Below are 22966 nucleotides of genomic sequence, written 5' to 3'. Positions count from 1 at the left end.
TGATGCGAAATAAATGCTTTAATTTGTCATTATGTGCTTACAGAGCAACCTTCCTACACTACCAGGGAAGCAATACATTTGGAATGCACTTGGTAGAGATGCTGAGTATTCAGTGGAAGCAGGTCATTTTTCAGACTTCAGCCAATCAGCAGAGGTGACTACATCAAAGACCATTGGAGGTGAACCCTGCTCAGTGTCCTCACATGTACTCATGAAGGGGAAGAGCCTTGACTTCACTTCTATGTTACTGAATTTGTGCAAGAGAGCTCTAGTTCCTGGATCATAGAAGGCAATTTCTCTCTTTTTGAAATCTATCAGCACTCCGATCTTTGTTGGCTTGGGTTGGCCTGCCTCTCTCAGCTTAGTTTTCTTTCTTGCACCTGTATTGAGAACACCAGCTCTTGTCAACACCAGGGTCCAGTACTGACTCCTGGGGTCAAACATTATGCGTCCTTCTCTTTGAGCGGTTTCACCAGCTACCCCTAATACGTAACAAGGTTTTCCAGCCACACCAACCTCCCAGTACTGTCTGCCTTGATCAAACCCAGTGCTAGCCAGAGCCCCTATAACAGCATCATAGCGTGCTGGGCCTTCAGGCACATTGAGTGCTGTCTGTAGGAGTTTCATTTCAGTGTTACCATTTGACAGTTGCAGCTTTGGGTGAGCTGTGCCAGGGTCTATGGCTGGCTGAGCTGTAGAAAGAAAAATAAGTGTTCAGAACAGACTATCAAGACTATAAATTCCAAAATTCATTTTTGTCTTATTATTTTTTTTTTTTTCTAATCTGTATTTCAAGATTATCCTTGCAATTACTGGAAATTGAGGTGTGACTGTTGAGAAGCCAGACTGTGGCAAGATCCACTGTAAATAATTCAGCAGTGCTCAGTTGCAGTGTTTACACTTACACATGTGGACTGCTTTTTCTGCATCCGCTGCCATCTTTTTCTCAAATTCTGTGTGGGGAAAGACAAGTTGATACAATTAAGTTTTCTACATAGATAGTTTCTTTGAACAACAACATGGGGGCAGTTGGTCGAGTAGGTCTCTAGGCTACACTCAAAGGACTGCTGTAAAGTTAGTCAGTTGAATTCTGTTTGTCTTTGTCATTCCAGAATTGTATTCTGTGTAGAAGTATAGTGTATATTATTACTAAGCAGTACATGAGGAGTTCTGTAGATTCAGCATTGCTAGCTGAATTAGGGGAACATGTTACGTGGAGTCATGTGATAACATGCAATACTGGCTGACCATGGAACTGATGGAAAATTTATCTCATCTGAGACATGAGAAAGTTGTTAATGATTGCAGTGCAGAGCGCTTTGAACACATTACGTTTTCTGGTATAAAATTGGTCTTTTCTGACCTCAGTAGTGCCAAAAACAAAGGTAAGGCTCATGGTCCAGGCGTGTTTGACCAATCAGTGATCGGCTGGCAAACGACATGGCCAAGGCAGCATGAAGATGCCAGCATGAGACATGATAAGGTAAGGGTTATAAGCGGTGTTTGGTGGTTGCTGGGCATCAATTTTTGCCTCTGGCAAAAACATAATTTTTCCTCCTGCCAACAGCCTAATAACAACAAAACTCACCCCCGACTTTTTTCTGTAGGTCTTTGGTCTCCGCTTCTTTTTCCTCTATTGATTGCTGAAGTTGTTTTTTCTCCGCCTCCAAAGCTACAGGGGGAGAATGGAGGGGAGAATGATTGAATTGTATTTTTAGTTAGTTAGTTAGTTAGTTAGTTGTATTTTTTATATCAATGCTTTACGAACAAACATTAGTAATTAGTACGGTGTTGAATGATAGGGCTGTAATTTCATTGATATGCACAGCTGCCAATACGCTAAGTCCACTGTGCATTCACTAAGGCTAATTTAGCAACAACAACAAAAAAATGAAATAGTTAGGGTGTGTCTGTATAAAATGGCTTGCGTAGTGTACCCTTATCAAAAAGTCCTACAGGATTCCAATCCAATTTTGGAAACAAAATCCTATAGGATCCAATTGCAGCAATCCTATAGGATTGTCAAAAAAATCCAAAATCTGATTGGAATCCAGGCTATAGGACATTTGGATAAGGGTTTAAAGCAACACTTTTTCCTGTGAAACTTTGAAAATGATTTCATGTTGGCATGATGGTAGATCTGCCAACACAAGAACCTCTGTTACCTTGGGTGTCACCTTCTCTGTTAACAGTAGGCAATGTGTACTCCACTGTACCATTACAGTGCTCCATGTGAACGTAAAGAATAGGATGATTGTGTACCACTATTGGGTCTATTAGCTTGTTGCTGTATGGAACATGGAATTACAGTAGGACCCCGAATATTACTTTGTTTTGAGAAAAGCATTGAATCCATGAAACAACAGAGAAAATGTAATATCGAGTGAGTGGTGAAGTAAGAGGTGTGTAAGGGTTCTGTTTGTGGTCTCAGCAGAGCACAGACTCCGTTCTCACCATTGCCTTTCATTTGTTGTGCTTTGAGTGCAGCCTCCTTTTCCTTAAGTTGGCCTAAAGCCTTATCCAATTCTCTCTCCAGCGTGGCAAGGTGTTCATCGTTTCTGTTCAATCGCTTCCTCATGTCTGACAAAAAGCATGCAGTTCACAGTGAGAATGAGGGATACTTCTAATTCAATAAATCTCTTATCAGGGAAGAGGAAAACAGTCTAACCTTCGTTCTGTTCTCTGAGCTGGGCACAGTCTTTAGCTTTGTCTGCACTTACCCTGAGCTCTACACACACACACACACACACACACACACACACACACACACACACACACACACACACACACACACACACACACACACACACACACACACACACACACACACACACACACACACACACACACACACACACACACACACACACACACACACACAAAGGAAACAGTTTTATGAACTATGAAGGAAGACATTCATTACAATGACATTCCAAGACTTTGAGGGTAACCGAGTAAAAATTATCATGTGGCTGCTATAGAATTCATATATTAACCACTGGCATATTTATGCTTTCTTCATGCAGCTAATTATCCTAAGCAACAGTAAATAGTAAAATGGGCCTTACCATCATTTTCAGCCTTTAGTTTTGCATTCTCTTGGTCTCTCACTTGAAGTTGTTTCTTAAGACCTGAGAGAACAATTAATATTATTAATCAATTAATATTACAAGCTAGTCATCATGTATGGCAATCATCAAAAGAAAAGCCAAAGACAGCCACCAGGTCTCACCAGCTATTTCATCCGCTGTCTTCTCTTGGAGGTCTTTGTCATCACTTAAGAGTGAATTCATTTTTTGCTCCATTTCAATGGCCTTTACAGCTGACGAATAAAGCAAAAAGAGTGCAGAACTCAGGTAAAATACAAACATGGATTGTACAATGGACATAAGAAAACGCATGGACTTCAACAGTGATCCTAGGTTTACTGCATCAGCTTACTCAGTTTGCCATTTTGTTTGTCTAAAGCCTCCAGTTTCCCGCTGCTGGCTTTGAGTTCGTCCTCCTTTTGTGTAAGGCGTCTCATCAAGTCTGTGAATGAGAATGTTTGGAACATGAAGTTATTTAACCATCTTTACCATTAATCTGATACTGACCTACAGTTGTGGCTGAATTCATTTGTACTCTTACAGATTACTGAAAGTATGCTTAATTTCTTCCTTAAAAGTGTTGAAATTCCAGGCAATGTTCTCGTGTGTAGCTGAATGCCTTTGGAATGTAATAGAGTAGAACGAAGGAAGTTTGAAAAGTGATCATTTGTTGATTTCATGGTACGCCTATAAAAGACAATATACTGGATGTGGCTGCACCCACAAAACCCAGAACTAATTGAACCCAAGGATGGTTAAGGAAAAAACCCAGGGCTATGCTGAAATGGCCTTCTACGAGTCCAGACCTAAATCCCATTGAACATCACTGTAAAGAGCAGAAACATGAAGACTGTGGAAGGCACCACCACTAAGACACTAAAAGGTGAATTGTATCATAATTTTTGTCAATGCCATTTTCTTGAGTTTTATTATGACTGTTGCTACCGTGGCTAGAGTAGCAGTTACAGTATATAGGAGGTTTTTTTTTAACGAAACACTGGGGCACATACGACTTGGTGGGCATGTAGCCCACTAGACTTTTAGGGAAAATTTCTGTTTGGTCCCCAGGGGTGTCCACATGTAGCACCACCAACTCCAACTGTTCCGAGTGACCTGCCGTCTGGACAGCAGTACAACGTCACCGTTACCGCCTCGGCTCACGGCTGCACCAGCGACCCCACCAGTGATTCATACCCCCTCACACAAGGTCAAAGGCCACACACACACACACATTAATAGCAGGTGGACATTCTGTGCCAGTCGGACTCGGCGCTGGTGTCGTGGGCCGGGTGGGTGGCGGGCGAGTACACGGCCACAGCAGAGGACGGCCAGGGCCGCAGGCTGAACTGCACCTCCACTAACACCTCCTGTGAGGTCAGCGGCCTGCGCTGCGGTCAGCTCTACACGTTCAGTGTGGCGGCGACAGGGTCGCAGTGCCAGAGCCCGCCCAGCAACACAATGCAGAAACACTCAGGTGAGGCACAGGACGGATCGAGGCACCGGCACTGCTGGAAAGATGTTCCAGAATGTTCCAAAATGTTCCGTATACTGAATGTTCTGAGTGAACATACACACACTCATAAATTGAGGTTTTCTTTTATCATGGAAGGGGTAAATCATTGCATGACCGTACATAGCACCTGACTTGGAGTATGGCATAGGCTTTAACAATTGAAATGTATGTCAATATGTAATCACCAGCAATCTTGCTTTCTGAGGACTGTCTCAGCTGTTTCAGTTCAGACTCCAAATCTGTGGCTTCTCTTTCCAAAGCATCTATTTCTGCCTCTGAAGAGAATGAAACATTACAAACATTTTAGAATGTATACCATTTCTACAGGAAATCATACAAATATGTTTTAAAAATAATCGAGAGAATCTGGTGCACATACTAAATTTTCCTGTTTTACAATCTTCAGCTTTCAATGCATTAATCTCTTGGTGCTTCTTCTGCAGTGCAGTGTCCAACTCTGGATATAAGTGAATCAAACCAACATCATGAACAAGGTACTCGGTGAAACTTTTTAATTACAAATGACATTAGAAATTACAAATGTCTCTATAGACAAAATGAAAAGTTTGCCATTATTTTCCAAGAATTGATTTTGTACGTTGTTCTGCTACAGTTGCAATGCCATGGGCTGTCACATTGAGAAAATAGTTAAGGTAAAAATGACACCAACCAGTAAGCCTTTTCGAAGTATCCTTTTTGACTTTGGATAACCTGTCCTTCAGTTGGGCGATTTCGTCCTGTTGTTGCATCACCTTGATCACTGAAACAGAGAAAGGTGATGGATTAATGTGGTACATATATGCACGGATGTCATCTACCTGTGAGAGGTAATACTGGTAGTTTAACACTGGTCCTTTAGCTTATCCAGGGATACGGTGATGCCAACACAGAAGTGATTACAAACAAAGTTTAGCTGTGCTGTGTCACAATAAAGAAAATATAAACCTTAAAACACCTAATACATCATTTAAAGTCACTTCATATTGTAACAAAACACCATCATGCCAGTGTAAAGGTATCTATTGAGCATAGGGGCAGTGGTAGCATAGTGGTTAAGGAGCTGGGTTGGCATGCAATAGCCTGAAAAGTTGTAGGTTCAATTGCCAGTCCTAATCCCAAGTTGCTCAAGGGCCTTTGGCCCTTGTAATATAATTGGCATAGGTAAATCGCTTTAAATTTAAAAAAGTGTCTGTGAAATGAATACACGTAAATGTATTTATTGGGAAAACTGGCCCATGCAACTCACTTTCTTGGATTTTTTCTGATTCTTTTCCTTTCAGGTCAGCAATCTTTTCATCCAGCTCCGCCTCTAGCGCTGTTAAGAGAACCAAAGTTTATTAGAAGGACAGTTCTGTCTTTATGTCAGGAAGTTTTTCACACACATACAGTGCATTTCGCATACGTACATACACACAATTACTATAGGTGTTATTACAACTGGGATCAGGCATATTTCACCAGTTTTCTTACCAGCTATGCGTTGTTTATACTCCTCGTTGTCCTCAGGCTTCAATGCAGCTTTTTCTCTAATTACAGCGATCAGCTCCTTAACTGAAGAGAAGTAAACATTATAAAGGTTGCGTGAAATATTAAGATGACCATACTATGAAGATTCAGGCAAAGGTTTGCATATGAGACTAAGCATACAAAATATTTGGCAGACATTGTGTTGTGGATCTATTGGAATTTGGCTAAAATCTTTCAAACCTTTTGAATAGTTAATTTCATTAATATACTACAGTGCTGTGAAAAAGTATTTGCCCCTTTGGTAAAGTTGACTAAAAAGAGGAATATAAAATCATATTTTGGAAATTGATCCTGCTGCCTTAATTTAAAAAAAAAGAAAAAGAAAAGAACAATCTTTGTGAATGAAGAATGCATTGTAAATAAATACATGTTCTTCTTTAGAATACAGGGGGCATAAGTATTTGCCCCCTTACTTCTTCTCTCAGCTGCCAGCAGCGGCAAATCCGTCGGCGTTGCGTTTTGGGCGTTACCATAAAGTTGAAAGTGGCTCAACTTTATGGTAATGAGCGACCAAACGACCAGCAACGAACATAGAATGCTACCACGTCAGAGCGGCCAAAGCGTCCAAAGCTTCCCAGGGCGTCCTTGGCAGGGCGTCCAGAGCTTCTTGGAAGCTCAAGTCGCCGGCGGTGTGTACGTACAGTTATGTTAAATTCCCATAGAGGCAGGCAGATTTTAATTTTTTTTAAAGGCCAGCTATTTCATGGATCCAGGGTATGCATCCTGATAAAGTTCCCTTGGCCTTTGGAATTAAAATAGCCTCACATCATCACACGTCCTTCTCCATATATTGGCAAGGTGTTCTTTTCAGTTAGCCTATTAGCTGGTTTGATTCACAGTAAACTCAATTAGCATCAATCAGGAAAATAGGATTTTTACTAATTTTCTTTTTATTAAGATCAATTTCCAAAAGATGATTTTATATTCCACTTTTTCATCAGCTTTAGCAAGGGGGCAAATACTTTTTCAAAGCACTGTACATCGGGTCGGAGCTGTGTGCAGTTTATCTGTCCTTGCTTTTTGTTCTGGCAGTCAGTGAGCGATGAAAAGCAGGTGATTTAGGTGAACCAACAAGAGAGGTTTTCATTTCAAGTGCAAAAGGCATACTTTACATTACTTATAATCAGTTGCCTATATGCATTGTGCTCCTGTCACTGTGGAAAACCTGAGAGTGCTAAAAGTGGAACTCACTTTGTGTGGCCGCGGGACTCTTCACTCCAAGTTCCGCTTCTACTTTTTTCAGTTCTTTCATTTTATCCTCCAATTCCTTCCTCAGTTCTGTGTGAGGCACATAGATAAACAGTTCCATGTACATACTTCTACATTAAGTGCTCAGAATGTGTTCAGCTCCTCAATGACATATTTTGAGAAAGAGCTTTCTGGGACCTTCACCTGTCTTATCTCCAGTGTGGTCCTCTATGGCTTTCCTTAGTCTCTCAGCATCAGCGCTCAGACTGTTGATCTGAAGAACTAAAAAGAATAATCAAACAATATTATGTCACATTTAAAATATTATGAACATTGTTTTTTTAAAAAAAACAACTGGAATAACATACTACTGCTGAATTGCCTTACTTAATCTTGGAGTGCCTTCGATTTGTTTAATGTATCCATCGGCTTTTGTCTTCAGCTCTGTACAGAAGAGGTTGGCAAAGTTGTATATCCAGTGTAAAAAAGAATTAAAATGACTCCGGCAAAGACAATGTCTGCAGCAAGTAAAACTATATCACCTGAGTATTGTTGCTCAACAGTGGTACAGCTGTCAATTACTTCCTGTTTACTTTTCTCCAAGGCTGAAAGGCAAAATATGTAGTGTTCAAACACAGGCTTAACGTAAAGTATATTTCAGACCAGCATACTGGGAACAATAAAGGTCTTATCAGGGATTGTAGTGAATTTTGCCATGCAGTTTGTCATGCTGAGTATTGGGGATACATACGAAGCATTTGCGCCACACAACATCTACAATGAAAACAGATGTTGGGACAGCCCTCAACTCTTTATTTACAAAACAAAATGCTGACTCGACCATGTATGTGAGGAAGTGGTGTATTCACATATAATTCATCACTTCCATTAGTATCACAGATATAGATTCTGCCTTTTAAAGGGACACAGATTCATGGTAGACGGGATTGGTTTGTATCAGTGACTTATGGACGTTAATTGGATACACATTCACAACATTTGAAACAACTCTGTCCATCTTTGTAAGTCTGCTAAAGAAGTGCTTAATGCGAAAATCTGAAAAAAAAAAAATATTATTTTTTTTTATTCAAAATATACAGATTTTCAAGTATCCTATTCCATCGCTTCCTCCCATAAATCTAATCTATGGATTAAATTGGCATCATTCATGACAGAACAGAAGGACCCTGACTTACTCTCAATCTTCTCTTGGAGTCCAGCGCATTTTTGGGCTTCATCTGCTTTACGCTTCAGCGCTGTGCAAAATGGAGGAAAGTGTGGAAGATGATTTACAAAAGCCATTATTACCCTTAAGGTCACGGATCCATAGGCTCACATAGCCAGTCTTGCATTTTATTAACATACAGTAGTCCCCATCTGCAGACAACTAGTTCAATCTGCATGAAATTATGACGAGAAATACAGAAGACATTTTGAAAACCGAAATGCTCCTTGAGGCTGAGGTTTTCACAGAGAAATGCACCTACAGACAGGTGCTAGGGATGGGTCTTACAGGGGAGCTACACCAGAGGCGTAACTGAAGCGTTCCGTTCGCGACGCGTAAAATCCATTTTAGAAGATGGGTCTATTTTTTTTTTATGTACGCGCCACTGTTGCATCTAGTGTAGCTACTTCCATTGACAACGGTGATTATTAACTGCTGCAACCGGCAGTCGCAAACGGAACACTTCAGTTACGCGCCTGGTAGCTCCCCTGTTAGCCTGAAGGCATAGGTTTGCAATATGAACTTTTCAATATGAAGGCATAGGTTTGTGTTACCTTTTCAACATGCAACAACTGAACATGTTTTCTCCAGACTGTTAACTCTCATCATGCTGTACTGAAGCCATATTTCGCCATCTCAGTTTGAGTAATTATGATGGTGTTATCATTTCCTTACCTTCATTTTCTGCTGTGAGTTTGGCATTCTCCTCATCTTTAATACTGATCTCTTTGTTAAGGTCTACGGAAATAAATGTTTTTGTTTTTTTTACATTATTAGATTCTTTTCTGATCCATCCATGCATTCCATCCACCCAACAGCTACATATCAACATAATTCCATAATTCCAACAGAGCTCCTTACCAGCTATCGCTTCTGCCGTCTTCTCTTTCACGTCTTTGTCATCACTTTCGAGCTGAGCCATTTGATCCTGCATTGCAATCATCTTACTAACTATGGAGTTACAAAAAAACTGGGGATGAGTACCTATGGATGTGCAGCAATCTGTGACTCTGTGTAGACATCAACATTCATGTGCTGATTGACTCTAACGTTAGAAGTTGTACTCATCTTTTTCAGCAAGGACATTTCTCTGGTCAACAAATTGATTGTATTTGAGAAGACATTTTACAAGACTTATCTACTTACTCAGTTTTCCACGTTCCTTATCCAAACTCTGCAGTTTACCACTACTGCTGTCCAGGTCTCCCTCCACCTTCTGAAGGCGTTTCATCAATTCTGTAAGATATTTTCAGAAAAAAATGTAGATGGGTTAAAATAGTTCCGTACATAGATAAATAAATGAATTCACTCCACCAAGGAATTAAAGTCAACCCATAATAATAGGGTGTTCATACGTCAAGTCATGGCAATTTCAAAATGTACAATGATATGCACCAATTAGTAAGGCATAATATGACCACCACTAGTATGATATTGTTTATGATATATCTCCAGAGGTGGACATCCTGGTCCAGAGAGTAAAAGTGTTTGATCCAACCATTTAGTAAACCAGCTCATCATTATTGCAGCCAAGTAGAATGAGTGATATTACCTGTGTTAAGGTAGCCTGGAAAATCCAGAGCCTGGTAAGATGAAGGGCCTGGCCACGAATAATGTAGTGGCCCAACTCGGGGGGCGGCACCAAGCATGCATTTGAAAATCTCACAGCACGCAATTGGATGACACTACGACCAATGTTTACTGACTTCCAACGTTGCAGCGCTGTCGTTATCAGTTTAACTCACCTGTGGCAGCTGGCCTATATCAGATACACCGATTTGACTGGTTACAAGTCAATGCATGGGGTAAAACTAACATGCATCATTGCTCATTGCCAGAGCAATGATGACAATCAAATATAAATATATATGATTATGACTTCACGTCAAGTTAAAACGGAAGATGCACCATCAGTAAGCTCCAATACTCAAAGTGGGTGATTATAACGGAGTTTTCACTACTTAACAATGTAGCCTCGTGGATAAGGTAATGTCGTGAAGTATGCACCGTGTGACACTATAATGGGGAAAACATGAAGCCGTATCAGCTTATTACGCATCCAATTTGATACTGTTATGTCAATTTGTTACGTCCTGTGTTGCCTACATGTATAACTAGGCCTACTGACGACATCGAGCAATTTGCTGTTTCACCTTGTAGTGGCGCTCGACCTTGATACAGCTCTCCAGGGCGCGTAGCTGGAAAGGTGCTTTAAGCCATGACAGAATGTGCGCATAAGACACGCCCAGATTTTGGGGTTGCTTCACCCAAAACTCGTGACTCCCTCTATCACAAGTAATAGAAGTGGAGGGTAGAATTTGCGCAGGGTGAAATGCGTTAGTTATGCGTTTTCTCTTGGGCTTATGCACCCTTACGTGCATGGCAGAATTCCCACCAGTGTGCTCTTGCGAGAACTCTGGATGTCCAGGGTAGTGTTAAGGTGCTCAGGTAGAGAGATTATACGTCAGGACTTTTACTTTCTGGAACCGGGATGTCTGCCTCTTTATATCAGTGGCCATAATTAGCCTACCTGCAATCTCTTTGTCTCTGGATTGCTGAAGTGTTTTCAATTTGGTCTCCAAAGCCTTGGCCTCTATCTCCAAAGCAGCAATTTCCTCCTCTAAAACAATGGAAGAATAATAAACATACTTATTAATGTATAAAATATATTATTTGTCTTGTGAGAATAATATCATAAGCATGCACTTTGTAAACATTTGGACCAGAGAAACTTCTCCCACTCACTCCGTTTGCCAGCTCCACCACAGTCGTCAATTATCATTTGGTTAATCTCTTGTCGCTTCTGTGCCAGCTGATCCTTAATTACTGTAAATAATTCATTGTAGTTGAGTGTAAAACAATTATATAATTTGACATGCTGTAACATTACCATTACTGTAACATTTTCAAGTCTCTTACTCTCCCTTCACCCTTCATGTGACCTCATCTATGATAGTTTTCTTTATTGTTCTTATAATTATCATTATTATTATTATCATCTATTGATTGAATTATTCTTGTCTGCCATGTTGGTATCCTGGAAGCCTTATGACAACAGCCATAAAAGTTTAGCACCAACCTGCAATCTCTTTGGAAGCTTCCTTTTTGGCTTTGGATAGCCTGTGTTTCAGCATGGTGATTTCGTTCTCATGTTTGATAACTGTGATCACTGATAGCATAGAGAATAGGACAAATAAAAATAAATAAATGAATACACTAAATCATACAACTCATACAAAACAATTGTACTGTAGCCTTTCTAGGGCCTGTTTCACACTGGATGCGCCGTGGCCATATGACGGCTGCAGAAAGTCTTGATTTCTACATTGTTTGCCATATTAACTGGTAAGTGCATTCACATGGTGCATGATACATGCATCTGATCTCACACACAGCACTGATCAAGAAGACTGTCCACACTTGCAACACATCCAGTGTCAAACAGGCCTACGATACAGCGATGGCAAATTGTTTAATATAAGAGTCACACATCACAAATCCTTAAGGTTTTAAAAAAGTGAATAAAGTCTGTGAAATGAATACATGTACATTTATATATTGCAAACTTTGGCCAATGCAACTCACTTGCTTGAATTTTTTCTGATTCTTCGCCTTTCAGGGCAGCAATCTTTTCATCCAGTTCATCCTCTAGCGCTGTTAGGAGGATTAGAGTTCATTAGCAGGGCTGTTCTGTATCTGAGTGTCAGGAATGGACTACACAGATTAAAAAAAACAAACAAACAAACAAAAAAACACAAAGATATGCAATACAGCATATTATATTTTCAACAGTTATTGTTTTTTTTCTTACCAGTGATACGCTGTAAATACTCTTCACTGTTCTCAGCGGTGCTTGAAGATGTTGCGTGTATAACAGCAATGAGCTCTTTTACTAAACAAGGACGAATATTACAACGTTGACTCATGAGGATAATTCATAAACATACACCACATGTGAAGATAAGGTCATCAATTCCTGATAAGCGATTATTGCATGCAGAGAGAAGTTCTGAGAATATTTGTGCATTTTCCTGTTGTACTGAAATGTAAGTGCGCATCACATGGATTAAAGTGAAAAAAACTCATCTGACTGAAATTTTTTTGTCCAAAATTTTTTTTTAAAATTGACACACGCAAGTGAGGCAAATCAAAGGGCCTTAGCGTAGACCTACATAAAATAGGGCCATACAGACTAATTGTACCCTCTGTTTACAAGTAACACATTTTAAAGTAGGCCTAGCTATTCAATACTGCACACTGTTGCTCATTAAGAGTGCTCCGAGGGCCGGCCATAGCCCGTTGGCCGCCCCCCCACCCCCCTCAAAGAAAAATAGGGGGTTGGGGGTGTCACTGTCACCCCCGAGAAAATTTATTAAATACTGTTATGTAAATGCATAAATTCTGTGCACTTTCAGTCAGAGATTAGGGCCAGCATTATGCCTAAAATGCATGTAGGCCTATGTCTCCAAAACATTCCTCACCTGTTATCAGACATGCATGAAAACTCACAGCCATTGGTTAACCGTCAGATAGGCCTCTGTTATTGAAGATTTGGAATAATTGATTTGAAATGTAATATGCTAAAGAATTCTGATGTTTTCTTATGTCAGGATATAATTTGGTGTAACTTTACTTAGTGTGATTAGGTGACATGTTGTTTAATTAAAGGTGCATGTCACTTTAAGACGTTTTAGTTGTTGGGTAAGAACGTGATGCACGGCAGAAATGTTAGGAGTACCACGGTATTTCTGACCGTGTTGGTCGTGTCAATTGTATGAGAACTGTGCTGTTTGTTACAATAAACATTCAAGAATATTAACTGGAAGACAAGACGTTTTTAAAAGAACACGCGTCAGTCATACTGTAGGACTCCTATATAAGTTTCGTTTATTGGAAACGGACCTACGACTTTCTCTTTGAAGAAGACAAATTAGGCAAACTGTATAGACATAGCCTAAGCTACTGGATCCTTTTGAATTGTATAAATTAACCTTGTTGGCTTATTATAATTATTTTTAGAGGAATTAGCAGTTAAACTAAACAGTAGGATAGCCTAATAGTGGCGTGGCGCAGACACACACTTTTCCATTGTCTGTCTCTGCGTTTCGGGCGCACCCGACTCTATTAATAATGACCGAAAGTAGGCTATATCCATGTTCTTTTTGACTATTCATCTTTAGCTCCCCAACACTGCCGACCTCTAAGTAGTCTAATTTGATGAGATCGGGGAACTAGCAAATGCGGACAAGAAGTCATCGCAAACAACGCAGAACTTTGAGCGCGTGGGTGTCCTGAAGCTATTCTGCTTACTATTACAACTGGCGAAACTACTGTTTATTTTCATTTTACTTGTATGAAGAATAATTACCCCAAATCATAGACTAATTAAACCGAAAAAACGACAGCTTTCCTGAACTTCTGCAAAGCTTGTTTAACCTACAAAAGCCTAATAAATCAAGAATTCTTTCATCTGTTTCAATTGGCCTTTCTCTCGTTTATTATTGTATAATTATGATGATGATGATGATGATGATTAGTAGTAGCAGCCTAATAGTGGTAGTAGCCTAGTAGTAGCCTAATGTTCATCAACGCAGTTGCACGAACGCATTTATTTATTTTGCGCACAACGAAGATTTTAACATAGGCTAAAACACAGGCCTATCACAAAACAGGGTTCAACAAGAGGTGTAACCATCACTGCAGCTTGCAAGGGAGATCGCGCCGCACCCCCCCCCCCCCCCCCCCCCAATATTTTCTCCCCGGATCTGCATCAATCTCATGATTGACCTCTAGCGCCTCCGGTTGACGGAAATCCGTCATATGACGGAAAACTTTAATCCATGGCGCATCATCACACAGCTACTCTGACATAATGTCCTACCATGAGACGTTTGATATACTGCTACTTCCAAAATCCTAACAAAAGGAAAAAAATACTGACCACAGTATGGTCACTAGAAATGATAATGCAGCATACTTTTTTATGTGATGAGGACATTCTCCATCTAAACACTCTAATGTAAAAGTTTTTAGAAGTTGCATACTGAAATGTATTGCCACAGAATACCCCCTTGGGAATAAAGAGTGTATGAAATATGCTATTGTTACTCGAGCCTGGGTGTGTCAAGAAGCTCACTTTGTGTTGCAGCTGGGCTCTTCGTTCCCAGTTCTTTTTCCGCTTCCTTCAGTTCTTTCATTTTCGCATCAAGTTCCTTCCCTAGCTCTAGGTAATAAACACAAATTGCAATATCAACAACATATTAATTATTTATTTATTTTCTATTTATCTGTTTTACCAGGGGAGTCCCATTGAGATCTTACATCTCTTTTTCAAGGGAGCCCAAACACATATTTTTTGTTGCATTCTTTTTGGGACAGACGTTTCTGGAAACTTTACCTGTCTTATCTCCTGAGAGGTTCTTCATCTCCAACTGCAGTCTTGCAATTGTACTGCTCAGCATGTTGACCTTGAGAACTGAGCCAAGGAACATTTGAAAAAGTAAAATCAACACTCCATGTACATCAACTCCATTTTGGACAGTATTTACATTTTATTCCATAATTTGTATTTATCTTACTTAATTTTGGGATGTCTTCCATTTTGTTCATGTCTTTATCATACTTTGTCTTCAGATCTGTGTGACAGAGGTTTAAAATGTCAGAACCCACGTGAACGCTTATCCTAACACCAAGGAGTACGGGAGAGAAAGGTTGGGACCTGTGTATTGTTGTTCGATTGTTGTACAGCTGTCTTCAATGTCCTTCTTGCTTTGCTCCAGGGCTGAGGGGGAAAGGGGGAGAAAATGGTGAAACATAATGTTTGACTCCATTCCTGAGATGAAAGGTGTGGTCAGCCATTGTACATGATTTCAAGCCCATAACATTTTTGTCACATTCACCAAACAGCTCCTCACGATACACTTGCTGACCATCACAGTAGGATAGTTGGCTACACAGTAAAGAAAACAGTCTCTGTAGGTAGCCCAGGCTCCAAAAACTGTAAGCAAACAAATTGGAGGCAGGCTGTCCCCCCAAACAAAAAAGAAAACACTAGAACTTACTTGCTAGTATGGCTAGCTACATGTTGCCAAGATGTTACATTATCATAGCCACATAATTAAGAAACAAAACGCTTCATTGATATGCAATCTTAAAAATAACAAATCTAGCAGCATTGAACGATGTAAAAGTCACCGTCTACGATGTACAATGTTTGTTTAATTTATGTCCAAAAGCAATGTACAGTACGGAACACTGTTACGATTCCACGACCGTTGTGTACGGAACACTGTCAACATAGAAGCTATCGGGCTCTAAGCTCAATAAATCGCTCATAGGATTGGTCAAAGTTTTCAAAGGTACCCCAATGAGGGCTTGTTTTGTTGACAAGATCTTCCTCTTTTGAATGATGTATACCGGAAGCATATTGGTTACCATATCACGCAATCCTTCTGGGGTAAATGTAACAAAGGGGGCAGAGGGGGCAGACTGTACGGAACACCGTGGACTGTTTCTATGTTTGATGAGCTATCTCTCTGGTGTATTTCCTAATTTACTCATCATTCATTACACAAGTACTTCTGATCTAGAGATGTTTTCAGTGGAATTTTGTACTGGTGATTTTTATTGATAGCATTATTGTGGATCCAGTGCACAAGTGACTCATGGATTTCATGTGGCCTGTCTGCAGCATACCTGTGACTGTGTTTTGCAGTTGGTCATTTTCCTCCACCTTGACCTTCAACTTTTCTTTCAGGCCTGTGTAATGAAGACGTTACATTTTTATGCACAGGTTTATGAACAGAACACATTTCATTCATGTTTAAACTTTCAAATAAAATCATGGCATGAAAAGCTTACTTTTGATTGTGGCAGCTAATTTCTCTTCCAAGTCTTTGGATCCAGACATAATTGTGGTCATTTCAGTTTCCATAGTGACTAGCCTCAACTCTGATAAAAATAAACACATTTCTTTAAATACAGTCTGTACAACAAAATTCCTTGTTTCAAATTCAAATAGTAATTTACTTACTTAGTTCTCCGTTTTTACTGTCCACACTTATCAGTTTCTGGCTGTTAATTTCCAGTTGCTTTTTCTTCTCCGTAAGGCGTTTCTCCAGTTCTGCCAAGTACACATTTTGTTTGCATGACCAACAATGACAAAAACTTCACATACTTGACTACTTAAAATTGTGCAGAGCAGCATTGATGTTAGCACTGGATTCAGCACTGACTCACAGACCCCTTCCTTGACTCAAATTCAAAAGCAAGGCACCTTTGATCTCGTTCTCTGCAGTCTGTTTTTCCTTGGCTAAATCTGACTCCAGTTTTTTGGCTTCCTGCTCCAATTTTGCAATCGTCTCCTCTGAAAATGTAAAATGTTGAAATTTTCTTCATCACCATAACATTCTGACTAAGTAGGCCTACAATTAATTAGTCAATACATCGTTATATTTGTATATTTCATCATAGATATAGCCTTTATCATCTTCATTTTAAATAATTGTATAACCTCGTGTATATAATCAAAGATGATTATATCTGCTTTTCTAAGGCTACACTTTACTTACTCATGTTTCCACAGTTCAATGTTTTCACATCTTTGATCTCTTTGTACTTCTGATCCAGTTGTCTCTGAATTTCTGAAACATTAAAAGACAAAGGCTGATTTCAAAGAAACCTTATCAAATAACTTATTAAATTCAATATCTTCCTATAAATCATCCCTCTCAGTCAGTCACAGGTTAAAAAACATTAAAATGTGGTAGAACTGCGTGTTGAACTGTGATTTTGTATCCTATATTGTAAGTTTATATTCAAGACACAAGAGGGTAAAGATCACACATTCTCTGCTTCATGCAGCGAACCATAAGCCCCATCACTTAGGTAGGCAATACACTGGGATGGAAGGAAGCCACTCAAAGAACTCTAATTGAGCTCAAATTGTTGGTGAAATTCAGCTCCTCAATTGCTCCGCCATTACGTGTGTGTGCTAAAACTTCATAAGAAAGCCAGCCCGAATATACAGTACTTTAGACAATGTGCATATGTGTCTGCACTTGAGTTCATATCGTTTGAAAAAGCCTGTCGTCAGAAAATCTAGATGTTTAGGTTTCACCATCATATCTGTTACACAAAATATTGACAGCCCAATAACTTTAAGAAAAAACAAACAGAAAACAGAGATTGGGACATTTGTCGAGAAGAGGGATGTTTTTGGCTGTTCTATTTACAAGGATAACATATTTCGTTGCTCTGATTGATTAGGTTTATCCAATTGTGTGTAGAGGCATTTTTCCCCTTGTTGAAACACCCCATAAGCATGTCCAAATAGTGCAGTATGGTACAAGAGACTCAAATTCTGAATATAATTGAATCTGACTACGTCAGGCTGGAAAAAACTTTCCTGGCTAAGTAAATGGGAAACAAACATAATGGCTCGGAATGAGGCATAGTTTCCCCTTGGGGATCAATAAAGTATCCATCTATCTATCTACTGTATATATCTATCTATAAACCTAGCCAGCCAATCAACACAATTACTTCAGGAGCATGGAAGGGCTTACCAGAATCGCACATTCTATGCAGCGTAAAATAGTTGTAGAAGGCTGGTCTAATTTTTTAGAACATACGAACCGCTACCACATCTGGTGTAGCCAGTTCCATTGGTTAAAGTGGAAGCTGCGACCGGAACACTTCAGTTACGTGCCCCTGTAAGCCAATAAATCTTTTCCAGTAACCCACACCATAATACACCCACCCTTGATCCTTTCGGCAGACTCTTTCTTAGTTCTCAATATTCTCCTCTGCAAAGAGGTCACATCCTCTTCTAAGGACATTATCCTCATCACTGAAAGAGAATTCAACTTTGCAGGTCAATACATGATGCTCCATCTATTACTCAATGGAATTGAATATAGTGTATGCACACATAATACATGTCTATGAATTATGAATACAATTAATGACTTTAACTTGAACAATGAATGTTTGGCATGCTCAGACCAATTTGTTTCTTCAGTATACTTACATAGTTTTGTATTTTCATCTTCTTTTCCCTTGAACTTATCAATAATTTCATTCAGCTCATTCTCTAGTTCTGTTAAGAAAGACAGAATATACAGTGGTTTCACAAAGTTAAAATGCTTATTAAGCCATTATCCAATGTGTTATCATGTATTGCTTGTATGACACTGTTTGTGTTTGTCTTGCCTTACCATCAATTTGTTGCAAATATCTCTCGTTGCTTTCCTCTATAGTTTTCCCTTTCTGAATTATGATACTTAAGATATTCTTGACTGGAAAAGAAGACAGGGAAGTGGTCCAGCACATGTTGCAAATGGCGTTCAAGAGTATCTTAATTTGAATTGAATGGAGGATAACCTACTGTTTATGGAGTCCATTCTATTTTTCACTCCCAGCTGTTTCTCCACTCTCTCCAGGTCTTCGGTTTTAGACTTCAGCTCTGTCTCCAGTTCTGAGAAAAGCCGGGACAGATTTATATTTAAGAGACCGATGAAGGTGAAAAGTCGGCACATCCTCTAGTCTCATACTCACCCATCTTCTCGTCTGTTGCCCCCTCCAGTTTCTTATGCAGCTCCTCGATTTCCGAAATCAATCTATTCATCGTTAAAACTGAAGGTATAAAACATAGCTCAGGTGATAATATCTGGGGGGACCATATACTGTATGCTCGGAATGATTCATTTATTGAATGTGTGGGGTACATAGACAATGCAAATGATTGAAATAAAATGAATCACAAAATGTGTGAAATATTAAAGGGGGATGTATTGGGGTTTAAAAAGAAGCATACTCAGACGGGAAGTCTCATCAACTTTAGTTATTGTTAGGTCAAACTCCCTCTTCAGCTCTGCGAAAGAGAGACACGGCATCATGTGAAAAGGTCTATCTAGGTCATCATACCAGGAAATGAACTAAGTAACAAACTAAAGAAAAAATAGTTTGAAGCACATCCATTTCATATCTGTTTATTATCTCAATTGTGTGCTTATACTGTCAAATCCACAACTGTAAATAGTTTAACTGTTCCCATAATGTAAAGATGAGCTGACCAATAATGTGCAAAGACCTCCAAATTCAATCAAGAGTTCATACAAATTGAATCAGACATCTCACCAACGAATGTGTCATTGACGAGACTGCACTGTTTGATTATTGTCTCCTCATTGGCCTTCAGTTCTGTATATCAAGGAGTGAGAGAGTGAGTGAGGTGTCGGTTACAGCCACACTATGCGTTGACACAGGACAGATGCACATCTTTTAACACTGCAACACACCAACCTGTGATGGTGTAGGTCAGTTTGGTGTTCCGTCCCGTGCACACACTGAGTTCTTTCTTTAGAGCTGGGGTGGGAATAGGAGTTGTTAGTGGAGTGTGAGCTCATTTATGGTAACTAACAGCACATACCATGGTGTATGGAAGAGTGCATTCCTCCTCACCCGCAATTTCATTATTCAGAACTTCCTTTTCTGTAACCGCCTTATTCACAATGGCTGTCATTTCAGTCTGCAGTTGAGTGATCTTCAGGACTGTGAAAAAGATGAGAATGGTGAGTCTGCACTGCATATGTGTGAGTGAATGGCTATGTATGATGCCTGTTCAGTATCCCATCCATAATTCCAAAGACTACTTGAAGTATTTTGCAGAAAATAGCTCCACTAACCACACACACAGTGCTGTGTAACAGAGCATACAGCTCCATTGCCTTAGCAAAATCTAATACTAGCAAATGATGCATTCAAAGTTGCTTCATGCTGATGATAGTAAGAAACAAACCATGCTCAGCATTCTCCTTATCGACTGCCTTCAGTTTTGCAGTGGCGTCCTGTAGCATATGTTTGACCATCTTAAGTTTCTCCTCCAGCTCTGAAATAATCACAGGGTGACGCCAAACAGAGGAGAGGAATCAATCGGTCAGGCATCAGGCATCAGGCATCAGGTAACCTCATTCAATCTGCTTTGCTTTTCAGTTTGTATTTTTTTTCGCAAGACTAACATTCTCGGTTCATATTTTGAGTTACCTGCAATTTTGGCATCACAGGTCTTCTTGTAATTTGACAGGTCGGTCACTGATTTTGAGAGTTCTTCCGTCAACTCGTCTATCCGTGCAGCTAAAGAGTAAGAGTCATCACCAAAATGATTTATTAAACCAGAACACACACAGTATTTAAGGACAACAGCTTTTAAGAAAATGTATTGAATTACATAACATACCCTGCTTATGACAATTGGATGTCTCTTTCTCAAGCTGATTTTCTTTTTCTTTCACTGTATTCTCTAGATCTGAAACATACAGGCATGTACTCATTAGATCCTTTGATAACAGTAAACAGGCTAAGAAATGTGACACAGATTTTCTGACTTAAAGGGACACTTCACCGATTAGCATTACATTTTGTATCTTTAGAAAACCAGTCATGTTTTTGAATGGTCGAGCATCATTCCCTCAGTTTGCCTTGAGATGGGAGAAATACGGATTTCAATGAAACCCATGAATAGGACTTCCTGCTTTCAATGATGTAAAATGATGATTTTTACATCACTGAAAGCAGGAAGTCCAACATTGAAAATCGTATTTCTCTCATCTCAAAGCAAACTGAGGGAATGATGCGCGACCATTCAAAAACATGACTGGTTTTCTAAAGATACAAAGCTTAATGCTAATCGGTGAAGTGTGTGTTTGGGGGTACACACAAAGATTTTATCAATCTCAACCGATTTTTTATCTGTGAGAGAACCCACACATGAAGATAAAAAATCTGCTCGGCTGCCCTCGGAACACCCCACACACTACAGGATTTCCAGTCGCAAATATTGAACATGTTTAATATTTACGATGATCGGCGCCGGACGTTTTCTGAGGCAATTGTCATAAGTTAATCTTAAGAGCTAAAGATAATAGGCCGTTTTCTGTCTTTGGTCGGAAGGGGGAAAATTGAGGCAAAACCAGTGCGTGCGTGCATGTGTGTGTGTAAACGAGTGAATATCATGTAGGCTTTCAGGGTGATCTGAATGGATGCATTTTCGGTGCATTTACTACCTTTGATTTTGGTAGCATACTCTTTCTTCAGAGTTGCAATCTCTTTGGTTAACACTGTCTCGGTTGTCTTCTGGATTAAGATTTGTGCGACTGAAACAAACAGAAAAGGAATTTAATTGCTAATAGGTTTTTACCCCCCCCCCCCCCCGCCCTTTTCACAAACAATAAAGGCACCAAGCACATACATAATACCATAGAGAGAATAGATTTCTGATCTCAAATGTAACAGAGAATTAATCATATGCATTCCAGATTAAATACACTCTCAGATACTCAAGGATTATAGAGAGAATTAGAGAAATAATAAGTGCAATCCTGTTCACTCACCGAGATGGGTATTCTCATCAGTTTTGCTTTTCAGCTTATTCATCAAACTGTCGACCAACGCCTGCAACTCTGCGTGCGGGAACAATGACATTCATAAGCGAAGCAATGACCTAAATCAATTCCAACTTAGCATTCAGACGGACATAAAATCAGATCAACAACCAAGCCCATCTAACACTGCATAACAATGCACAGCTGGCTGACGGGAACACTTGCTTTGGTTCTTTTCAGAGTATTTCACTGGGGTTACCAAGAAGGCATCTTCCTTCATCAGCATTACATTTATCTAGGCCCATAACACCTCCATAAGGCTCAACAGTAGCGGCTGGCATTCCAGACCTCCGCAGTCAAGATGGGTTCTCTACCTGCAAATTCTTTGATCAGTCCTCTTCATTACCGTGGCCATTTATGACATGTGAACTTAGAGCTTTGATTTGTAACTGTAGAATATATTTGTAATGATGAAATATTTGTAACTGTGGAATAGATGTCTAAGTGTGGTGCATATTTGTAATTACTTGTGAAAATCTATAGTTACAAGTCATGATACACACATAGAAAAGGTTTGAGTCTGATTTGATATGTAAACTCCTAGACCAGTCGTCGGTCACTCAATGTGAATTGTACCACTTGCATAAACTCTTCACCGTTGTTCCCACAATAGACTGTGACACTAAAACTGACAGAAAATAATGACGAAATTATCAAAATATATCAGTTCCATGGATATCTTATGCTCAAAGTTAGTGTCTGACCAAGAAAGATGCTGATATCCCCTCTAAATCACATGAATCTGGAGTATTTGAATTAGGCCAGGGAAGCCTATTTCTGACACATCCTTCATACACCTGTGTACTACTGTATGCCACATGACATGTATTCATTGTAGCCTTTTAATACCATTATCAGCAATATGTCTGTGGCAAGGTATGATCAAACTCTCTCCTTGCTTGGGTACACGTAAGCCTTCATGCTGATTTCCACAATTTCACCTTGGGGATCAACTACTGAACATACAAACAAACAACACACA

At 39.6% G+C, this 22966-nt stretch overlaps 1 protein-coding gene across 1 annotated transcript; it reads right to left on the bottom strand.

Annotated features, from left to right (window-relative positions):
• LOC134067425 (early endosome antigen 1-like) lies at window positions 1–22002 on the bottom strand (the record flags this gene model as incomplete). The annotated part of the gene is given in 49 exon segments (XM_062522705.1): window positions 1–692; window positions 906–953; window positions 1589–1672; window positions 2455–2580; window positions 2669–2728; window positions 3069–3131; window positions 3233–3322; window positions 3442–3531; window positions 4788–4877; window positions 4982–5059; window positions 5273–5362; window positions 5849–5917; window positions 6073–6153; window positions 7321–7407; window positions 7522–7599; window positions 7705–7761; window positions 7860–7922; window positions 8514–8573; window positions 9218–9280; window positions 9404–9493; window positions 9689–9778; window positions 11073–11162; window positions 11288–11368; window positions 11622–11711; window positions 12128–12196; window positions 12354–12434; window positions 14679–14765; window positions 14940–15017; window positions 15121–15177; window positions 15261–15323; window positions 16238–16300; window positions 16403–16492; window positions 16575–16664; window positions 16818–16907; window positions 17113–17184; window positions 18303–18392; window positions 18573–18641; window positions 18760–18840; window positions 18930–19019; window positions 19100–19177; window positions 19359–19415; window positions 19682–19744; window positions 19847–19909; window positions 20006–20095; window positions 20343–20432; window positions 20588–20677; window positions 20781–20849; window positions 21607–21696; window positions 21934–22002. Coding segments are annotated over 49 exon segments (4290 nt in total). The 3' UTR covers window positions 1–123.
• Window positions 22003–22966: the final 964 nt, after the last annotated feature.

Source organism: Sardina pilchardus, chromosome 2, assembly GCF_963854185.1.
Source record: "Sardina pilchardus chromosome 2, fSarPil1.1, whole genome shotgun sequence".
In the NCBI taxonomy this organism is placed as follows: domain Eukaryota; kingdom Metazoa; phylum Chordata; class Actinopteri; order Clupeiformes; family Clupeidae; genus Sardina; species Sardina pilchardus.
This window is presented reverse-complemented; position numbering and strand designations above follow the sequence as displayed.